Source organism: Amphibalanus amphitrite, unplaced genomic scaffold (assembly GCF_019059575.1).
Source record: "Amphibalanus amphitrite isolate SeventyFive unplaced genomic scaffold, NRLGWU_Aamphi_draft 000464F_arrow, whole genome shotgun sequence".
Lineage (NCBI taxonomy): Eukaryota > Metazoa > Arthropoda > Thecostraca > Balanomorpha > Balanidae > Amphibalanus > Amphibalanus amphitrite.
The window spans coordinates 315,351-330,801 of NW_024881958.1; the positions used below are offsets into that span (position 1 = coordinate 315,351).

The window sequence follows — 15,451 nt, forward strand, 5'->3', positions numbered from 1 at the left end:
TCCTCAGAATCTGCAATCGATACCGATTGGGTACCTGCATTGCTGGATATATAATATATGCCATAAAGTTTTGCGCAGTTATTGAGACGGTAGGTAAAACATAGATGAAAGACATGATTATTGGATATAGACAACATCGTAAAAGTCCGGGCCATTTATGGTTGAAAACAAACCAGCATAGCATTTGTGGGAAGTTACACTTATCAAACACAATAACAAGCTAGGCATCCTTTCTACAGTAGCTAGGAGTTCCGATATGCGTCATCGCTCTTTATCGCTAAGGTTTGCTCCTCTCGGGTGCCCCATCCCGTCTCCCCAGCCCTGACGGCGCACAACGCAGGCAGACGCAGCTCGCGGCGCCGCGCCGCGCCGGCGGCGGCTGTCTCCCACGGCTAATGATTTACCTTGGGGTCGTTTGGGGGTCCGGAGATACACCATCGACGCTGGCGCCGTGTCGGAAATGGACGGACCTGGCTGGGGACGCACAAAGACGGCCGGATGCGCTTGGCACGAGGCACGCAGACGCCTGGTGGGAACAGACGCATCGTCGGGGAGAGACGGGCCAGACGGGAGACGGGCGGACGGAGAGACGCACAGACGAGAGGCGGCAAGGACCACCAGACGAAGGTGAGGAGACGAAGAGACGGGGAGAGGAGACGAAGGCACTCGGAGACGGCAGAATGCATTCCATATTTTTGATGCAGGAATGTTCATCAGTTTTCAATAACAAGTTCCAAGTAGGTTCTCCCGGTCATCAAAGAGTTCTAAAAAAAACTAAATGGTGAACAAGCACCTAACTGGTATGTAGACTAGGTCCATCCCATTTTGACGACGTGAAGTCAATAAGCTGCTGCACACATATGATACAGACGCCGCTGCCGCGCCCTGGGGAGTGTCTAACTGCGTGGCCAGACTTATGTTCCCATGGCGTCCCGTCGGCCGCCTCTTTGACAAAACGATAGGCCCAGCGGGCTCAGGGTGGCAATGAACGACCACATATAGCGCGCTATCGAGACGTTATCGGATCAAATGGCCCCTCCGGAGAACAGCTCCAATAGAGCCATCTTATGTTGGGCCTTCCGTATCGAAACGATGCAAATGACATTAAATTGACTTGCGATGTAATATTTTACATAGATGAGCAGGGGCAGAAGGATATAGAACAAGTTTCTGATAGGCGAATGCCAAGGTCCGCTAGATGTTAGCCACGAAGATGATTATTTACTTACCCTTATGCTCTTATTTTGTCTGTAGGCATCTAATGCAATATTTAAAAACAACACATCGCAAATGCCATAAGTTAAATAGCTTGTTGGCTACCACACGAATAGTTAAGTCGTTATTTTCCCCGAGCTGGAAAAATGTGTAGTTGTGCTAGCCTGCGGCGCAGCGTCTAAGTATTGGTTTATTTTATTTTGCTTTCAGCACTAATCAACGGGATATCGCTGCGGCGCGGCTGGGGCTGGCAGCGCGGCCTGAAAAGACTTCCCGACCATTAATGTGCCGCCGTAATGAAAACGCCGTAGTTGGTACGACCCTAAAAGTTTGCCAAACTTTGCCTGTCGGCCTTTCGGCACAAGTTTGGCCACAGTTTTACATTTCGAGCATAATCCAGCAGCCGGAAAGTGCTGCTTGTCGACATGTGGATGATTATGCATATCGGATGGCCGGCTAGGTGCGGTGGAAATATTCAAAAAGAATCCAAACTGAAAAGGCAGTGGAGGTGGTGCGTATATGCAAGATATAAAACACAAGTGAACGGAAGGGCAGCAAATTAGCACGCTGTAAAAAGAGGTTGCAAAACGAATAATTACTGTCTCAGGATACGTCAAAAGCAAGTAATATTTCGTTTCCTTGGAAATTTTGAATAATTAGAACGACTCACCAGTCACCAAGGACGGAGGAGAGATACATACCTATAAATAACTGTTACCCGAGGTCAAAGGCTCTGTCACTGCGTACCTGTGGTGAGAGACAAAAGGCCATCTGGCGCTGGTCACATATTAGTGGAAACACGTGGACATAATTCAATTTCCTAGCTGGTCATAATTCTTAGCGTGAATTGTGATTGGCTCCGCTACCGCTAATGCGGGGCAGCTGCACACCAGACGGTCGTCTCAGCCCAACAGCTGAACACCTTAGTATCCCATGGCCCTGGAGTTGCCTCAATAGGTAGCAGGGGCTTGTGTTTGTTTTGTTTGTTTTGTTGGATTAGGCCCTTTCGGTCCAATGACCATTGCAGAGCCGGAAGGATGATAGGAATTAAGGGGGAAACATTGGTTAGGTTAGGTCTGGGCAGGCACCCCAGGGATTCGTCGAGGCTGAGCCCGTCTGTTAGGGACAGGCCACCCAGCCCATGCCCCCCCCCCCCCCCCCCCCAGCACTCCCTGCACCCGGCTACGGGTGGCTCCCTCAGGAGCTGCGGTGCGCTCCAAGGGAGCAGCCCGCATCATGGGATAAAGTTGCCTGTCCGGTCCGGAGGGGGGTTGCGGCGTGGAGGAGGATTACAGTATCCTGAGGATAGATATGACGGAACGAGTGATAACGGGGGCCTAACGTTATTCCAAGTCAAGTCACCGCAGAGCAAAACATGCAAGCAAGTAAGAAGTGACGGAGTAGCGCCACCACTGCTGGCGTGTACCTACGGAACTAGAGGTTCAGCCATTAGCCGCCAGAGTGCGGCTGATAGCCCTTTCCTGCCTCAAAGTCAAAGCTGTATGGGCTGTGGTAAGCTCACTATCGTGTTTTGGTGCTAGTTATTTATTTTGACTGTGCAAGTGCAAATGATAGAATGCAAGTGGGGCGCTTTATTGAGTACAGTAAATGTACAGGTACCTGTTCGTTCATTGTCAGACACGGCTCAACCTTTTCCAATGTTGTCATTTGTTACATCGGTCTCAAGACAAGAGGTATTTAATGGAACGCTTGTAGGTACCTATATTATTAATTCATTGCAAAGTTAACACCATCTTATTCATCATTGGCGTGACTAGCATCGTCTTCACAGTTAAAAATACAACAGTACCAAGTCCAACACAATTTCTACCTACTCACATCACATTCACATATAGCGTTCAACGACTACCGTAACTTCCGTAAGGTGGGGCTATTTGGGACAGTGTGTAGTTAGTGGTTTAGCAAAATTGCTATATAACCATCATTTTTTTTGTTATTTTTGCTCAGATTGGTGTGCTTCAATTCGCCGCTCGATTGCATACCGTGATGAATCGAGCGGTGAATTGCCAGAGCAAAAATTGCAAAAAATGTCAAACGGTTTTCGTTTATATAGCGATTTTACTTAAGCATTACATACAGACTTAAATAGACCCACTGTCTCAAATAGCCCCACCTCACGGTGACTAAAATATAAATTGCAGGATATAGATAATACAGTGCAAATACTGATAAGGGTGCAAATGACGATGCGGTTTTTACACATGTGATATACTGCATTGACAAATGTACAAGCAATTCACTTGTGACACTAGTGTCACAACTTGCGTCACCTCCGAAGACCGATGGTCGTTTCTGTTCCGCAGAGATATCAGTGACCCAAACACTTGATAAACATTGGTCCATGTTCGTAACTGCCACTCAAATATGTCCCATATAGACCGTGCACAGTTGAGGTCCGGTTCTTATTATGCACATGTGTCATTACACTGTGGTAGATCAGTGGTCCGTTGTCCGTGCTGGCTACGCGTCATAAGCCTCGTACTCGGGCAGTGGCGCCGGCGATCTTCGAGAGAACTCTACCATCTTCATCATACCGTTGCCCTGGGAAAACATATCAATATAAGGAGGCTTGAAATGATCTCACGCATGTCAAAGTGTTTTTATTTTAGGCAAAATAAATATCTAAAACAGTAAAACAGTTTTACTGTTTTAGATATTTATTTTGCCTAAAATAAAAACACTTTGACATGCGTGAGATCATTTCAAGCCTCCTTATATTAATAATAATCATGTCATCCATCCTCGCCCACATAAAAACATATCAACACGCAGTCAGTGCTGCATTCAAACTTATTGTATTGTGTTCATCAAATTATTGTGGACACGAGTAAACAGTATAGCTTTCCGGGCTTGGAGACGAGATACTCTTTAAAAAAAAAGTATAGCTTTCCGGGCTTGGAGACGAGATACTCTTTCATGTTTTATTTACCTCGATTCCCAGGCAAACGCAATGTAAAAGACTAAATAGTACGTGCATCATACCCTATGTGAAAAAGACTTCGTCGTCTGCTAATCACAGCTTATCACGTACCTACTCGCGGAGCTCCGATTAGTTTGCACAACCTAATCAAAGAGCTGCCCGTGTCCAGACTCGCATATGATCGAGCCCACCCTGCCTAACGCCACCGGAAGAGCAGATGAGAATGAATGTACACATCCGGGGACGGTGCGTTAGATACACAGCGACGAACGTAAATATTTGCCGGGATTTGCCAGACCACTTACGATATTAGCCAGCGCTACGCCTTGCACGGAGTTGTATGTGTGAGCTACTTTATGCATTGATCAAAGCAAGATAACGTGCGTGACAGCACGATACCGTAGCCTCAGAACTTCTATCAGTTTTATCGAAACAAAAATAACTATACCACGCAGTGAGGCGACGGCTGTGCGTTCATTAGCTCGCGGCTGACATCACACACATACGAACCTCCGGGTCCTGGCAGGGTGTGAAGCAATACCGGCCTGCGACGGCGTAGTGGGAGTCGCCGTGACCCGACTGAAGTAGAGAGCACCGCCGTAAGGTCACGGTCACCACACAGGCGAGGAAGGGACGGGGGCAGAGTTACTGAGACTAACATAACGGCTTGGACGGGGGACCGAAACAGTGGACTTGAGACATCGCAAACCCTGAAACAGGAGCAATATGACAGTGTAGATAAATCGTCGAATCACCGATGAACCTTTGTGAGTCCGGTCTACAAGGGCATTTAAATCAACAGTCAACACTGTTTTGAATGAGGAAAATTCAGCAGCTTTCATAAAATCCGAGTCTACATAAAATAAACGGAGGCTAAATGTATATTAGTCGAATTAATTGCCAAATTAGAAACCATTAAGAGCGTAAAACAGTCATGAGTCATCACTAATCCCTACAATGCCCATGCCATAGGAGCGCACCTGACTGCCGTTGAGGGGCGGGTCGTGCGCGCCTCGGGGCATGTCGGGCGCCGCCGGGGTCAGGCACCGGTCGCAGTGGCGGGTCAGCGCCGGCCGCTGGTGGGACGCGTGGCACCGCATCGCGAAACACAGCTCCTCCAGCATCTCCGAACAGAGCGATTGCTGCCGGGCGGAGACATGGAGATGTTACCGACGGTTTGGGGGAAACAACCTGAGAGATGTGTGACATGTCACACAGTTGAAAAATAGGTGTGGTCGGACGTTGACTTTGGAGAAGCAGCGTCAAATCAGAGATGACGAACTCCCTGTTTGTCTTGGCCTAGTTACGGTTTTAGCATATAGACAGGCACTTGAACACGAGGGATTTGGGTAGACATGCATCCCTCGCGCATTCACGCTTAGCGCATGTGGGTGGAGCCGGCGATTGACACAATCACCCACCAGGCGCGACAGACAGGAAGCTGTCAGTCGGAATGCAGGTAGTAAATAGCTTGATGCAACACTTGTTGACATCGGCGATAGCGATAGTGGTCCTTGAGCATTGCACCATTCACCTTATCGTAATAGCAAACAATGGCGCCAATCATAACAAGATCGTCGGCCTCATCCGGCGCTGCAATAAGGAAATTCTGCATGACTTGAGTTTTCTGGTCGGTGTTAAGGGGTGAATTTTAACATATACACAGGTCTCTGTGACGTACATTGCTGACGTTTGTGACGAAGTCCATGGTTTGTCGTCATACCATCCGTTCATACCTTGTCCAGCTGGGCGTTGCGTTTCGCCGTCCAGCAGAACTCGACAATGGCCACACACACGGCGAACGCCAGGCCGCAGAGCAGCACCACGAACACACCGCCTGGGGAGCAAAGGGAGACACGGGCCAGAGACGGGGTCAGCAGCACCACGAACACACCGCCTGGGGAGCAGAGGGAGACACGGGACAGAGACGGGGTCAGCAGCACCACGAACACACCGCCTGGGGAGCAGAGGGACAGAGAGACAGGGCCGGGATCAGCAGCGGGACCGAGAGACAGGGCCGGGGTCAGCAGTGGGACAGAGAGACAGGGCCGGGGGTCAGGGCACGGCGGCGCGGTGGGCGGCTTTGTCACCGGTATAGGTACTATCAGCGTTATAACGGAGCTGCAGGGTCGACGTTATCAGGGCGGAGGACAATGAACTATATTTGGTACCTCGTTATTGTTGTACTCCAGAGATAACTGCAATTGTACTCTAAGAAGCTTTATTGGAGAGTATCGGATGCAATTCGTGAATAACTCGTATAACATCTTCCCTGCATCATTGAGCCTCATGACTTAGCCTCATGCGGCGGGCTGCAATCCCGTCCAACAGACCAACAGGCCCGCCCTGGGGACGGATTGACCGCTGTCGGTGGCGCCCACCTATGTTAGCGACGCCCAGCTCGCTAGCCTTGGAGCCCTTGTTCTTGTCGTCTCGGTTGCACGAGTCGGCATTGTCCTTCCACCACTTGTTGTAGAGCGTGTGGATGACCGCCTTCTCCTGCAGCTCCAGAATGGCCAGCGAGATCGGGTCCCGCCACGGCGACCCTGAAATCGACGTAATAATACCTCATCACACGTGACTTCAGACATCATTTATCATTGACATTCACAGCATCATATTTGTGAAGCAAAAAAGTTCATAAAAAAAAAACTTCAGGCGCAGGAAAACCCACCCATGGTTGTTGCGATGCCGAACCCCTTCGAGTCGAGCAGTCCTCCGATCTGCGTCAGGTTGCAATTCCTGTTGACGATGTAGTCGATGGTGTTGGACTCGGCGAGGAAGGCGTAGTTGCCCTCCAGTACTCGCTCGATCCCCTCCTCGTAGGTTTTCGTAAACACGGACGGCTTCTTGTTCTCCATAAACCGCCACATCTTCTTGTACGTGTCTATTTTGGAATCCTGCAACAGAAATATTACCTGTGATCAGCTGATGTGGCTGCATATGCAGATGGCACTTTGGTACTGATGGGAATAACTAAAGTCATCGTCACTGATAATGGGAATAATGCATATTTTCAGGTTATATAGCAAATGTAATATATTTTTTTTAACGACAAAAGGATATTTGTCAACATTTGCGTTGATTCTATCATTGTGCTTTGACTTTTTACGATGAACATGACATCAATCGTAACGTTTCAACATGGTCAATGATTCAGACACGAGCCGTTCCCTTTGTAGATAATGCCTAAAGGCAGGCGCTTGCTTACCCTGAAGAAGGTGAGCGTGGACCCTCCCTCCAGAGTGCCGTAGCTGATTTCACTCTGATCGGCCAGACCCTCGGCACTCTCTGAAACGTAAGAGACAAGATCATCGTGACGTAACTACCAGTTATCATTGAGATCAGCAGCCCCTCGGTACTCTCTGAAACATAAGAGACGAGATCATCTTGTGGTAATTGATCTCCAGATCGACCAGTCCCTCAGTACTCTAGTCTGTAACATCACAAACGGATAGACGACACCTTGGGTCTGAGTGCAGTACTTTGCTACTAGCGTTTGGATTATAATAAAAAAAACGCCTAGGTATGTTCCTAGCTAGGCACTTAGCTTACCAATCGGTGTAATCATTCTCTCGACTGTGAGGAAGGCTGCCAGATTCGCAGTGTATGACGAAATGATAATCAGCGTGAAGAACCACCAGATACCACCAACAATTCTCGTCGATAAGGCCTATAAAAAAGAAAAAAAATGTAACTGTAACAGCTGGAAGCTGTGACATTTTTTTTCTCCGTACATCAAAAAGGACATCTCTCACACTCTATACGTAAGGACGATCGCACTGCCTGCCGCGGCGCTGAGCCGGCGTGGGGAGGGGGTCGACCAAACGATCCCCGACTCGTCGGCCGGTCACCATTAAGCGAAGATCAAAGGCTCGCCGAAGGGTGGAGTACAAACACACCCATCCGGGCCGGCGCAGTGGCCGCCGACAAACGCAACGCAGCCGGAAACAGCTGCTCCCGGTGCTGGACCAGCCTCCCGACGCCTGGCGCCACGCACATCCTGCCGACGCAGCTGACAGGAAGGTGGGAGGATGTCGTTGCGGTCAGCCGTCCGGCACAGGCAGGGACCGACATCCGGCGAAAATCGAGTGTGAAAACGTCATCCGGCAGGAGACAGCTGAGACGGATGAGCCGAGCAAGTGAGGATGACGTCACGTTCCGGCGGAATGGAGGAGGAGGGCGACGGTCTCGACTCCGGATGCGAGACGGGATGTCGCCAATTTTCTGCCCCGGTCAGCGAGGCCCGGCGACGCCCGGAACCTCCGGCCCGGAAATCACAGGAGAACAAAAACTCAATGCAGAAGGAGAAGGGATTCAGACAGACCCGAGACCGACCACCGGAGGCCGACCACCAGACAGAACGCCTCGGGACTCGGCGCGGGACACCGCCCCGCCCAACTTCGGCCGGAGCGGCTTCTCTGCTGATCGGATCATCACTGCACCGGACCTCAGCTGGAGTGGACAGCAATCATCAAACACTGTCAAGTGAGTCATCTCATCTGTCCGCCTCATCAAGACTGCCTCCCCGTCATGGACAATTCACCTCCCATTTACCCATCGGATGTCTCTGATCTGGATTACAAATGCCACTCCCTGGGGTCTAACCTGAGCCACCATTAGAGGGTAATGGATTTAACATCGTGGGAGTGTTATTCGGCAGGGAAGGGAGGGCAGATGGTCGCTACATTCCGCTCCCGACCGAGCAGCGCGGCAGTGGGGCGTCTGTTTGTAAAGACGGGGAGGGGCTAATGGGCCTGACTGGTCCGGCCTTGTCTATGGGATAGACAGAGGGGTTAGAGGGACAGGGTTAGTAATGGTCAGTGTAGGCTAATGGCTCACCATTACATTGGTATTGGGGTGGCACTATCTGTCGGCCATCACGCGCGCGGTCCGGCCGCAGTGGGGTGTGGGATTCGAGGGGAGGGGAACAGGTCAGGTGGTATCATTTTTGGGGCGCTGGTCACCATTGACGCGTCAAACTACGTCAGATGACGTCATGACAGTTCAATTGGCGATGTTTGTAATTAATCTTTTTTTTCGCGGTGAGGGAGCTAGGATTAGGTTTAAGGCTAGGTTTGTATCGAGAATGGCGAGTTGACTATCTCGATCGCAATGCACCGTTTAGGACTTGAGCTTGACCACTGCTGTATCGCCCGTTTGTAAATATAGCGTGAAAATTTAACAATCTGTCTGGGAAAAAAAAAGAAGGGAGGGTTACTCCAGATATGTTGCTGATTCGGATTCACAGAGACCGCTAACGTAATTATCATTGAGTCGTCATCGTCGATCACACGGCCTCACGCCGGCCTCACACCACAGGTTCACCGGAGTTAAATGGGACTACGCCACGGCCGTCTGATCATCAATCAACGGAAATGCAATGATCACCCCTCACGACGCGACCATCACAGATACATTTTTTTTTTTTGAAGCTAGCAGGTCAGCATAAGTTGTTTCATAATCTAACTAGTTTGAACTCGGTAGGCCAGCGTATCAATCCATTGTCAATCTAGTGTTAATTCCAAGTCTGTCAATCGATTCTCAATTCTTACAAGTGCTATTCGAGATAAATCGACGGTCAGCGTAGGATCGCCACATTCCTGGGACAGATTCACCATTTGGATAAGGTTTGATACGAAGGCGGCCCAAGAAGTCGTGACGTGTTCAGTTACATTCGGATAAGGAGAGTAAACATAAACATCAAACATTATTCTGCTCCTTCGGCAGCTCAGCGCCAGAACAAGAACGCTGGGGGTCTGAATCGCCTTCCGGGTTGTTATTAAATCAGCATTGAGTCGTTTCGTGATTCGCGTTCATATAACCGATACAAATCTGAATCACCTTTTCAATCGTTATAAATTTATCGCTGTTCGTAACCTGTCAATCAATCCCCCTTTCTCTCCTAGCATTATCAGTACCTAACGGATATTGATGCCAGCTCCCCCTTCGAGGTATATCAAAGAATAACGTGGAAATGTTACGGTTGCTAAATTGATGCATCATTTGAGACAATGGATCATAAACATCAAGCGAGTTACCGTTCAATGTGACGTGATTATGTCAAAAATGTCACCCTGCTTGCACACGCCTAGAGTTGGTTACGGAGGGAAGCGAGAAATTACCGCAGCTCATGTCCTTCATGTAGAATAAAGAATTTGTTCTATTCAGGTCAGATTGTCCCCAGGCCACCTTACTGAACGAGATGCAGATCCTAATTAGCTGATGTTGGACCTGTGAGCTTTTCTCTAAACTGAGCGATTGTAGTCCGCGCGAAATGAAAAATGTATGACATTGACCTTAAACATGACCTTAAACAATTAACAGGTCAATTGACGCACCAACGGTAGCACCACTAGCGCCACCTACAAGATCCATTGCCTTCGGCACAAACTCCGACAGCGCTCAGATGCAGCTGACAGTACTAGCAGTGCCGCCTAGCGTGAAATAGACCAAGCTGGTTCCCTAAACTGCCGCAAGAGGTCCCTCGTGTCGGCACGCAATTGCGTGTGACTGACTGAAATGAGTGGGTGAGTGAGAGGGCGAATGTGAATGATCATAGTGAGAGAGAGAGAGAGAGAGAGAGAGAGAGAGAGAGAGAGAGAGAGAGAGAGAGAGAGAGAGAGAGAGAGAGAGAGAGAGAGAGAGAGAGAGAGAGAGAGAGAGAGAGAGAGAGAGAGCGAGAAGGTGAGTGAGCGAGAGAGTGAGTAAGCGAGAAGGTGAGTGAGCGAGAGAGTGAGTAAGCGAGAGAGTGAGTGAGCGAGAGAGAGAGAGAGAGAGAGAGAGAGAGAGAGAGAGAGAGAGAGAGAGAGAGAGAGAGAGAGAGAGAGAGAGAGAGAGAGAGAGAGAGAGAGAGAGAGAGAGAGAGAGAGAGAGAGAAAGAGGGAGGAGGATGTCGAAGCAAAACGTTTTAATTCAGTCTTTACAAAGATCGACCCCATAAATGAAAGCTTTTGGTACGAATGAGATGCGTGGCACTCTACTGCCACCTAGCCCGTGTAACCTACAACTACATCCACTAGGCGGCGCCAAAAGCGTCGATGAGTCGACGCTCGATGAGTCGATGAGTCGAGAATGGTCGCCGGTCAGGTGTGGAACAAGGTCATATCCCCGCTAAGCTCATAATTACAAGCATTTAAAAATGGTTATCATCTAACTCTCTGCGTTGGCTTAAATTACAGATATCGTATAGATTCGATGAAATATCTTTTGTTTAAAGGACTCAGAGCAATAACAAACCAAAGGTCTGAGTTTCAACTTCGTTTCAACATCTAACATATGAGGGAATCAAACAAGATAGCTTTTGATCACAGGGCACATTCTCAAATGATCTAAATAACATTTAGTGATCATTGCATTGAAATTACACTTAATTTATCGTAAACATCCGAGTAGGGTATGATACTTCATTGCAAATCAGTAGGCAAGGTGTGAATTGCTAATGTAGACCAGAGGAAGCCAAGGGCGTGGGCAGTAGATCTCACATCCAGTCCCGTCGGATTGGAGAGCGCTGGCCCAGCAAGCCCTCAGCTCAGCGGAATCGCGAACAATGCACAAACATGGACCTGCTGAGAGAAACGAATTATCTGGTAAGACAGCTGGACGAACCCCTCTTTCAACGATTGACCCACGCTGACCTCAGTAGGAAGGCGGACAAATTTGCGGGTGGTCAAAAAAGGGGGAGAAATTGACAGCAGTCACATACGATCAAAATTTTAGTAAATCTTGGTGAACAACTCTACGGTCTAAATCTGGGAGAAACAGGTTACCTTCGTCAGTCGAAACCAAACTCTACATCGCGAGTCAGGTTAACATTAGATTAGCAGACAATTATAGGCTAAAACAGGAATGGGGAAATTAATTGTGTTATGATTGAGCGCGCATCACTAAAACTTTGACATTGCCACCCCAAGCCTAGGAGAACAGTCATCTCATGTCAAGCGTGGTGTGAAAAGCTACTGACAACTGTACTTATACGAAGTTTTGGAGGGACACACTGAAATTTATGAATTCAGATGATAAATCAGTAACATGCAACAATTCAAGTCATATTATTCCCAGTAACATCCCTTAGTTGATCTCTTTCTATTGACATGATCTATTGAACATGGAATTTCAATGTCAATGACCATTGACCCCTCAGGTCACACTAATCTCATATCTGGCCTTGGATGCTAGCAAAACAGTTTCAGACCAGTGCGGTTTCACTTAAAAGGGATATCCTGGAATTGAAATTTATAAGGCATCATTGAACATGACAAACTTTGTCAGATGGCGGAACAGATACAACGAAGGGCTGTCTATCGGATTGTCCTCTATCCTGGACAGCTACCTTGACTGAGATTATAATAGCAGGTTTGCCAGCAAAAGTACCCACTAGGTAAATAAATCAAATTACCATTAACACTGGAGAAATGGCAATGAGCGTACTATTGATTACACCAGTCTTTGCCGAGCCATCAATTTAGTTTGAAATTAGCACCATTCTCCATTGGACGGTTCCCATTAGCTTGTTAAAGTTACTGCTCTTGCCTTTTTTTAATTTAGTCTGAATGGGTGAATGGGCAGAGTTGAGAAATCAGAGCTCGCACTAAGCATAGCTTGTTGTGCTGAACTCGGCCTGCCAACCGACCGCGCAATTCCAGTTGCATAGCATAAAATTGTCAGAAAGTTTAACCTGTCCTCAAGACTGGAAGTGGACACAGTCCCCGCTTGATTTGATATAACCATTTCTCATTGCTGATGTTCCCACTCGAATAATTGGATATCACATTTGCCAAAATTTGTATACCTTCAACAACATAGCAATCGGTAAACCGAGCTTCCTTAAATTAGAACACCACAAGTCGATTGCCAATTGCAAGTTAATAAATCATCTGGTCGAGTATGTCAATAAAATCTGCATTATAAAATTGACTCTCATAAATCGGTTCAGTAAGATAACAGGAAATCACATGAATTGGATTGTTTTTAAATCGAAATGCAAAATTGAGACTAATCCGGCGCACTACCTTAGAGTTCCCTTGATGCAAATACTTACGACCCCAGAGAAATTTGCGACAGCGTGGCGAGGGACGCCAGTCAACAATCCACATAAAAATATTCATGATCACAAATGATTGGGCACTACCGAGAATTGCTTCATTGAAACCACGGGGAACACTCAAGAGAGTCAAGTTGAAATTCCGACCAAAAGTTGGCGTGTCCAAGGTTAGACGATGAGAAGTCAGGATGTACCAACCGCCGACGACACGAGCTTATGACGTCATTACTGATCAACAAGTGTAAACACAGCCTGTTTCCTGGAATATGACGTCACTGAGTGAATATAGCAAGCTACGGTGGAGACGTTTCGGCTGATAGGCGTAAATATCGTGTAGATGAAAGGAGTAGTAGATGGTCTGAGTATTTGGCGGCGCAGATTTCTCTATCCAATGATTTTTTTTTGTGTTCATGTCGCGGGAAACAAATGACTCGTACCGCGCAGCGGTGCGCACATGGACTGAAGGGATTCTACGGATCAGACAGGTAAGGAGATACAGAAGGAGTGACTCTGAAGTGGTCGATAGATATTGAAACCGGAATTACACAAGGAGGAAAAGATCTAAGGATGGATGCTAGCCGAAGAGGAGGTATGTTGCAACACTTTCATGTGTTTTTGACTCTGCTGATACGTCTAAGTCTACTAGGATCGGAACTGTCTCACGTTACGGAAGAAGTAAGTATGTTAGGCAGATATCGGAACGAAGAACGCCATAAGACGCCCAAGCTGAGAGGTGGGTCAGAGAGAGACGGGGCGAGGGAGCACCCCGCCCAAGGTGAGTGACAAATACGAAGAAGATGATAGAATAATAAGGCGAGGAGTAATACCGCCGGGATGAGGTAAGTGATAAGTCCACCGTCGGAAAGATCGCAGCATACATCACTCATGACGCTAACGCGCTTGAAAACACATCTGCAGGACAGAATTCCACGGCGTCGGATAAAATTGCAGGATAGATTCAGTCATGGAGTCTTTCGAATCACACCGGTCAATGATTCAAAGGCGCCACTTGCGGGTGCCATGACTGCATGAGAGTACTGAGTAGGTGCCTGTCTATGAGCCCGGTGAGACTGCGGTCGTCGGGGTAGCAGGCTTGTGTCCACCGGTTCGTTGGGTGAAAACGCGTAAGACGGTCTCTCACAGAAGGGCTGCAAGGGTCAGTAACCAACGTCCGGCCGCGGGGTTTTAGTAGGGAAACAGAGATGTGCCGTGAGCGGCAGAGGTTGACGGACCAATCATAAGCCACCGAGGAACGCTAATAACTGACGCTACCCGCGTCGATCTTAAGACAAGTAATCGGGGTCAAATGATGTAGGTGTTCGAAGAGAGTGGGCCGGCAGAGATTGATTGAACCAATCACACCCATCGACGAACGCTAATAATGTAATCGCTACCTGCGTTGCACCTTTAGACAAGTAATCCGGGTCAAGTGATGTAGGTGTTCGAGGATATTGGGCCAGGGAGCCCAAGAGGTGCTAGGAAGAGCACACACGATTCCAATGTTGGAATGTGGCGCGATAAGTCGTTGGGAGGTAAGAGTAAGCCTAGATGAAATTCACACTAATCACGGAGTCTATTGAACAAATTGCGTTTATTGTCCCTGATATGTACCGCTGGAGGGAGTTAGAATAATTGCTGGGAGGGACTGAGAGGTCGACGCGAGATCAAATTTATTGTAGTGGAATGAGAGAGGTATGACAAAGAGAGTGGGTCTGAGGGAGATTGAGGTATGCGTCATATAGTGTAAGGACCAGCGGGAGATCTAATCTCAGCATTGAGGGCGACATTAAATGGGGATGTACTCGATTACCTTTGGGATGATAGGCATTAGAAAGGGAGAGAATTGTGGGTAGCTATCAGGTATCAGATGGTGGCTTCAGGTTATGTCCTCAAGGGAGGCATCAAAATTATATACTTTGGGGAGACTTCCGTGTCCTAAATTCCTTATGAGACAGATACCATCCTAGGCAGTGAAGACTATATGTTGACAAGCGACAAGCCAGCCTCATTATAAATATTGTTTGTGACGAGCCCCAGGCGCAAGGAACGGTGGCGGAAAGGAATCGGTCAGCTTGAAACCAACGGACCGATCATCAATTGAAAATGGGTGTGCAATTGCGTTTGAACAAGAGAGAAGTCAAACAGCAAGAAAATCAACTCGTTAATCAACCATTTGAGGATCTACCAGTCGAAAACACTCACCTGAGGTTGTTCCAGAGCACGGCGCAGGTCGGCAACCATCTCGGAAAGAA

General features: G+C 48.1%; 1 protein-coding gene across 3 annotated transcripts in view; it reads right to left on the reverse strand.

Moving 5' to 3' along the window:
• Window positions 1-2,792: 2,792 nt before the first annotated feature.
• Window positions 2,793-15,451, reverse strand: part of LOC122391967 (glutamate receptor ionotropic, kainate 2-like) — a 62,809-nt gene continuing 50,150 nt past the window's right edge. For all 3 annotated transcript variants that reach the window (XM_043386345.1, XM_043386344.1, XM_043386346.1), the window contains 8 exons: window positions 7,712-7,829; window positions 7,368-7,447; window positions 6,831-7,056; window positions 6,538-6,702; window positions 5,893-5,993; window positions 5,137-5,298; window positions 4,667-4,735; window positions 2,793-3,777 (listed from right to left, as the gene is read on the reverse strand). In XM_043386345.1, coding sequence (XP_043242280.1) covers window positions 3,697-3,777; window positions 4,667-4,735; window positions 5,137-5,298; window positions 5,893-5,993; window positions 6,538-6,702; window positions 6,831-7,056; window positions 7,368-7,447; window positions 7,712-7,829 — 1,002 coding nt within the window. In that variant the 3' untranslated portion in view covers window positions 2,793-3,696. The remainder of the gene's footprint in view (window positions 3,778-4,666; window positions 4,736-5,136; window positions 5,299-5,892; window positions 5,994-6,537; window positions 6,703-6,830; window positions 7,057-7,367; window positions 7,448-7,711; window positions 7,830-15,451) is intronic.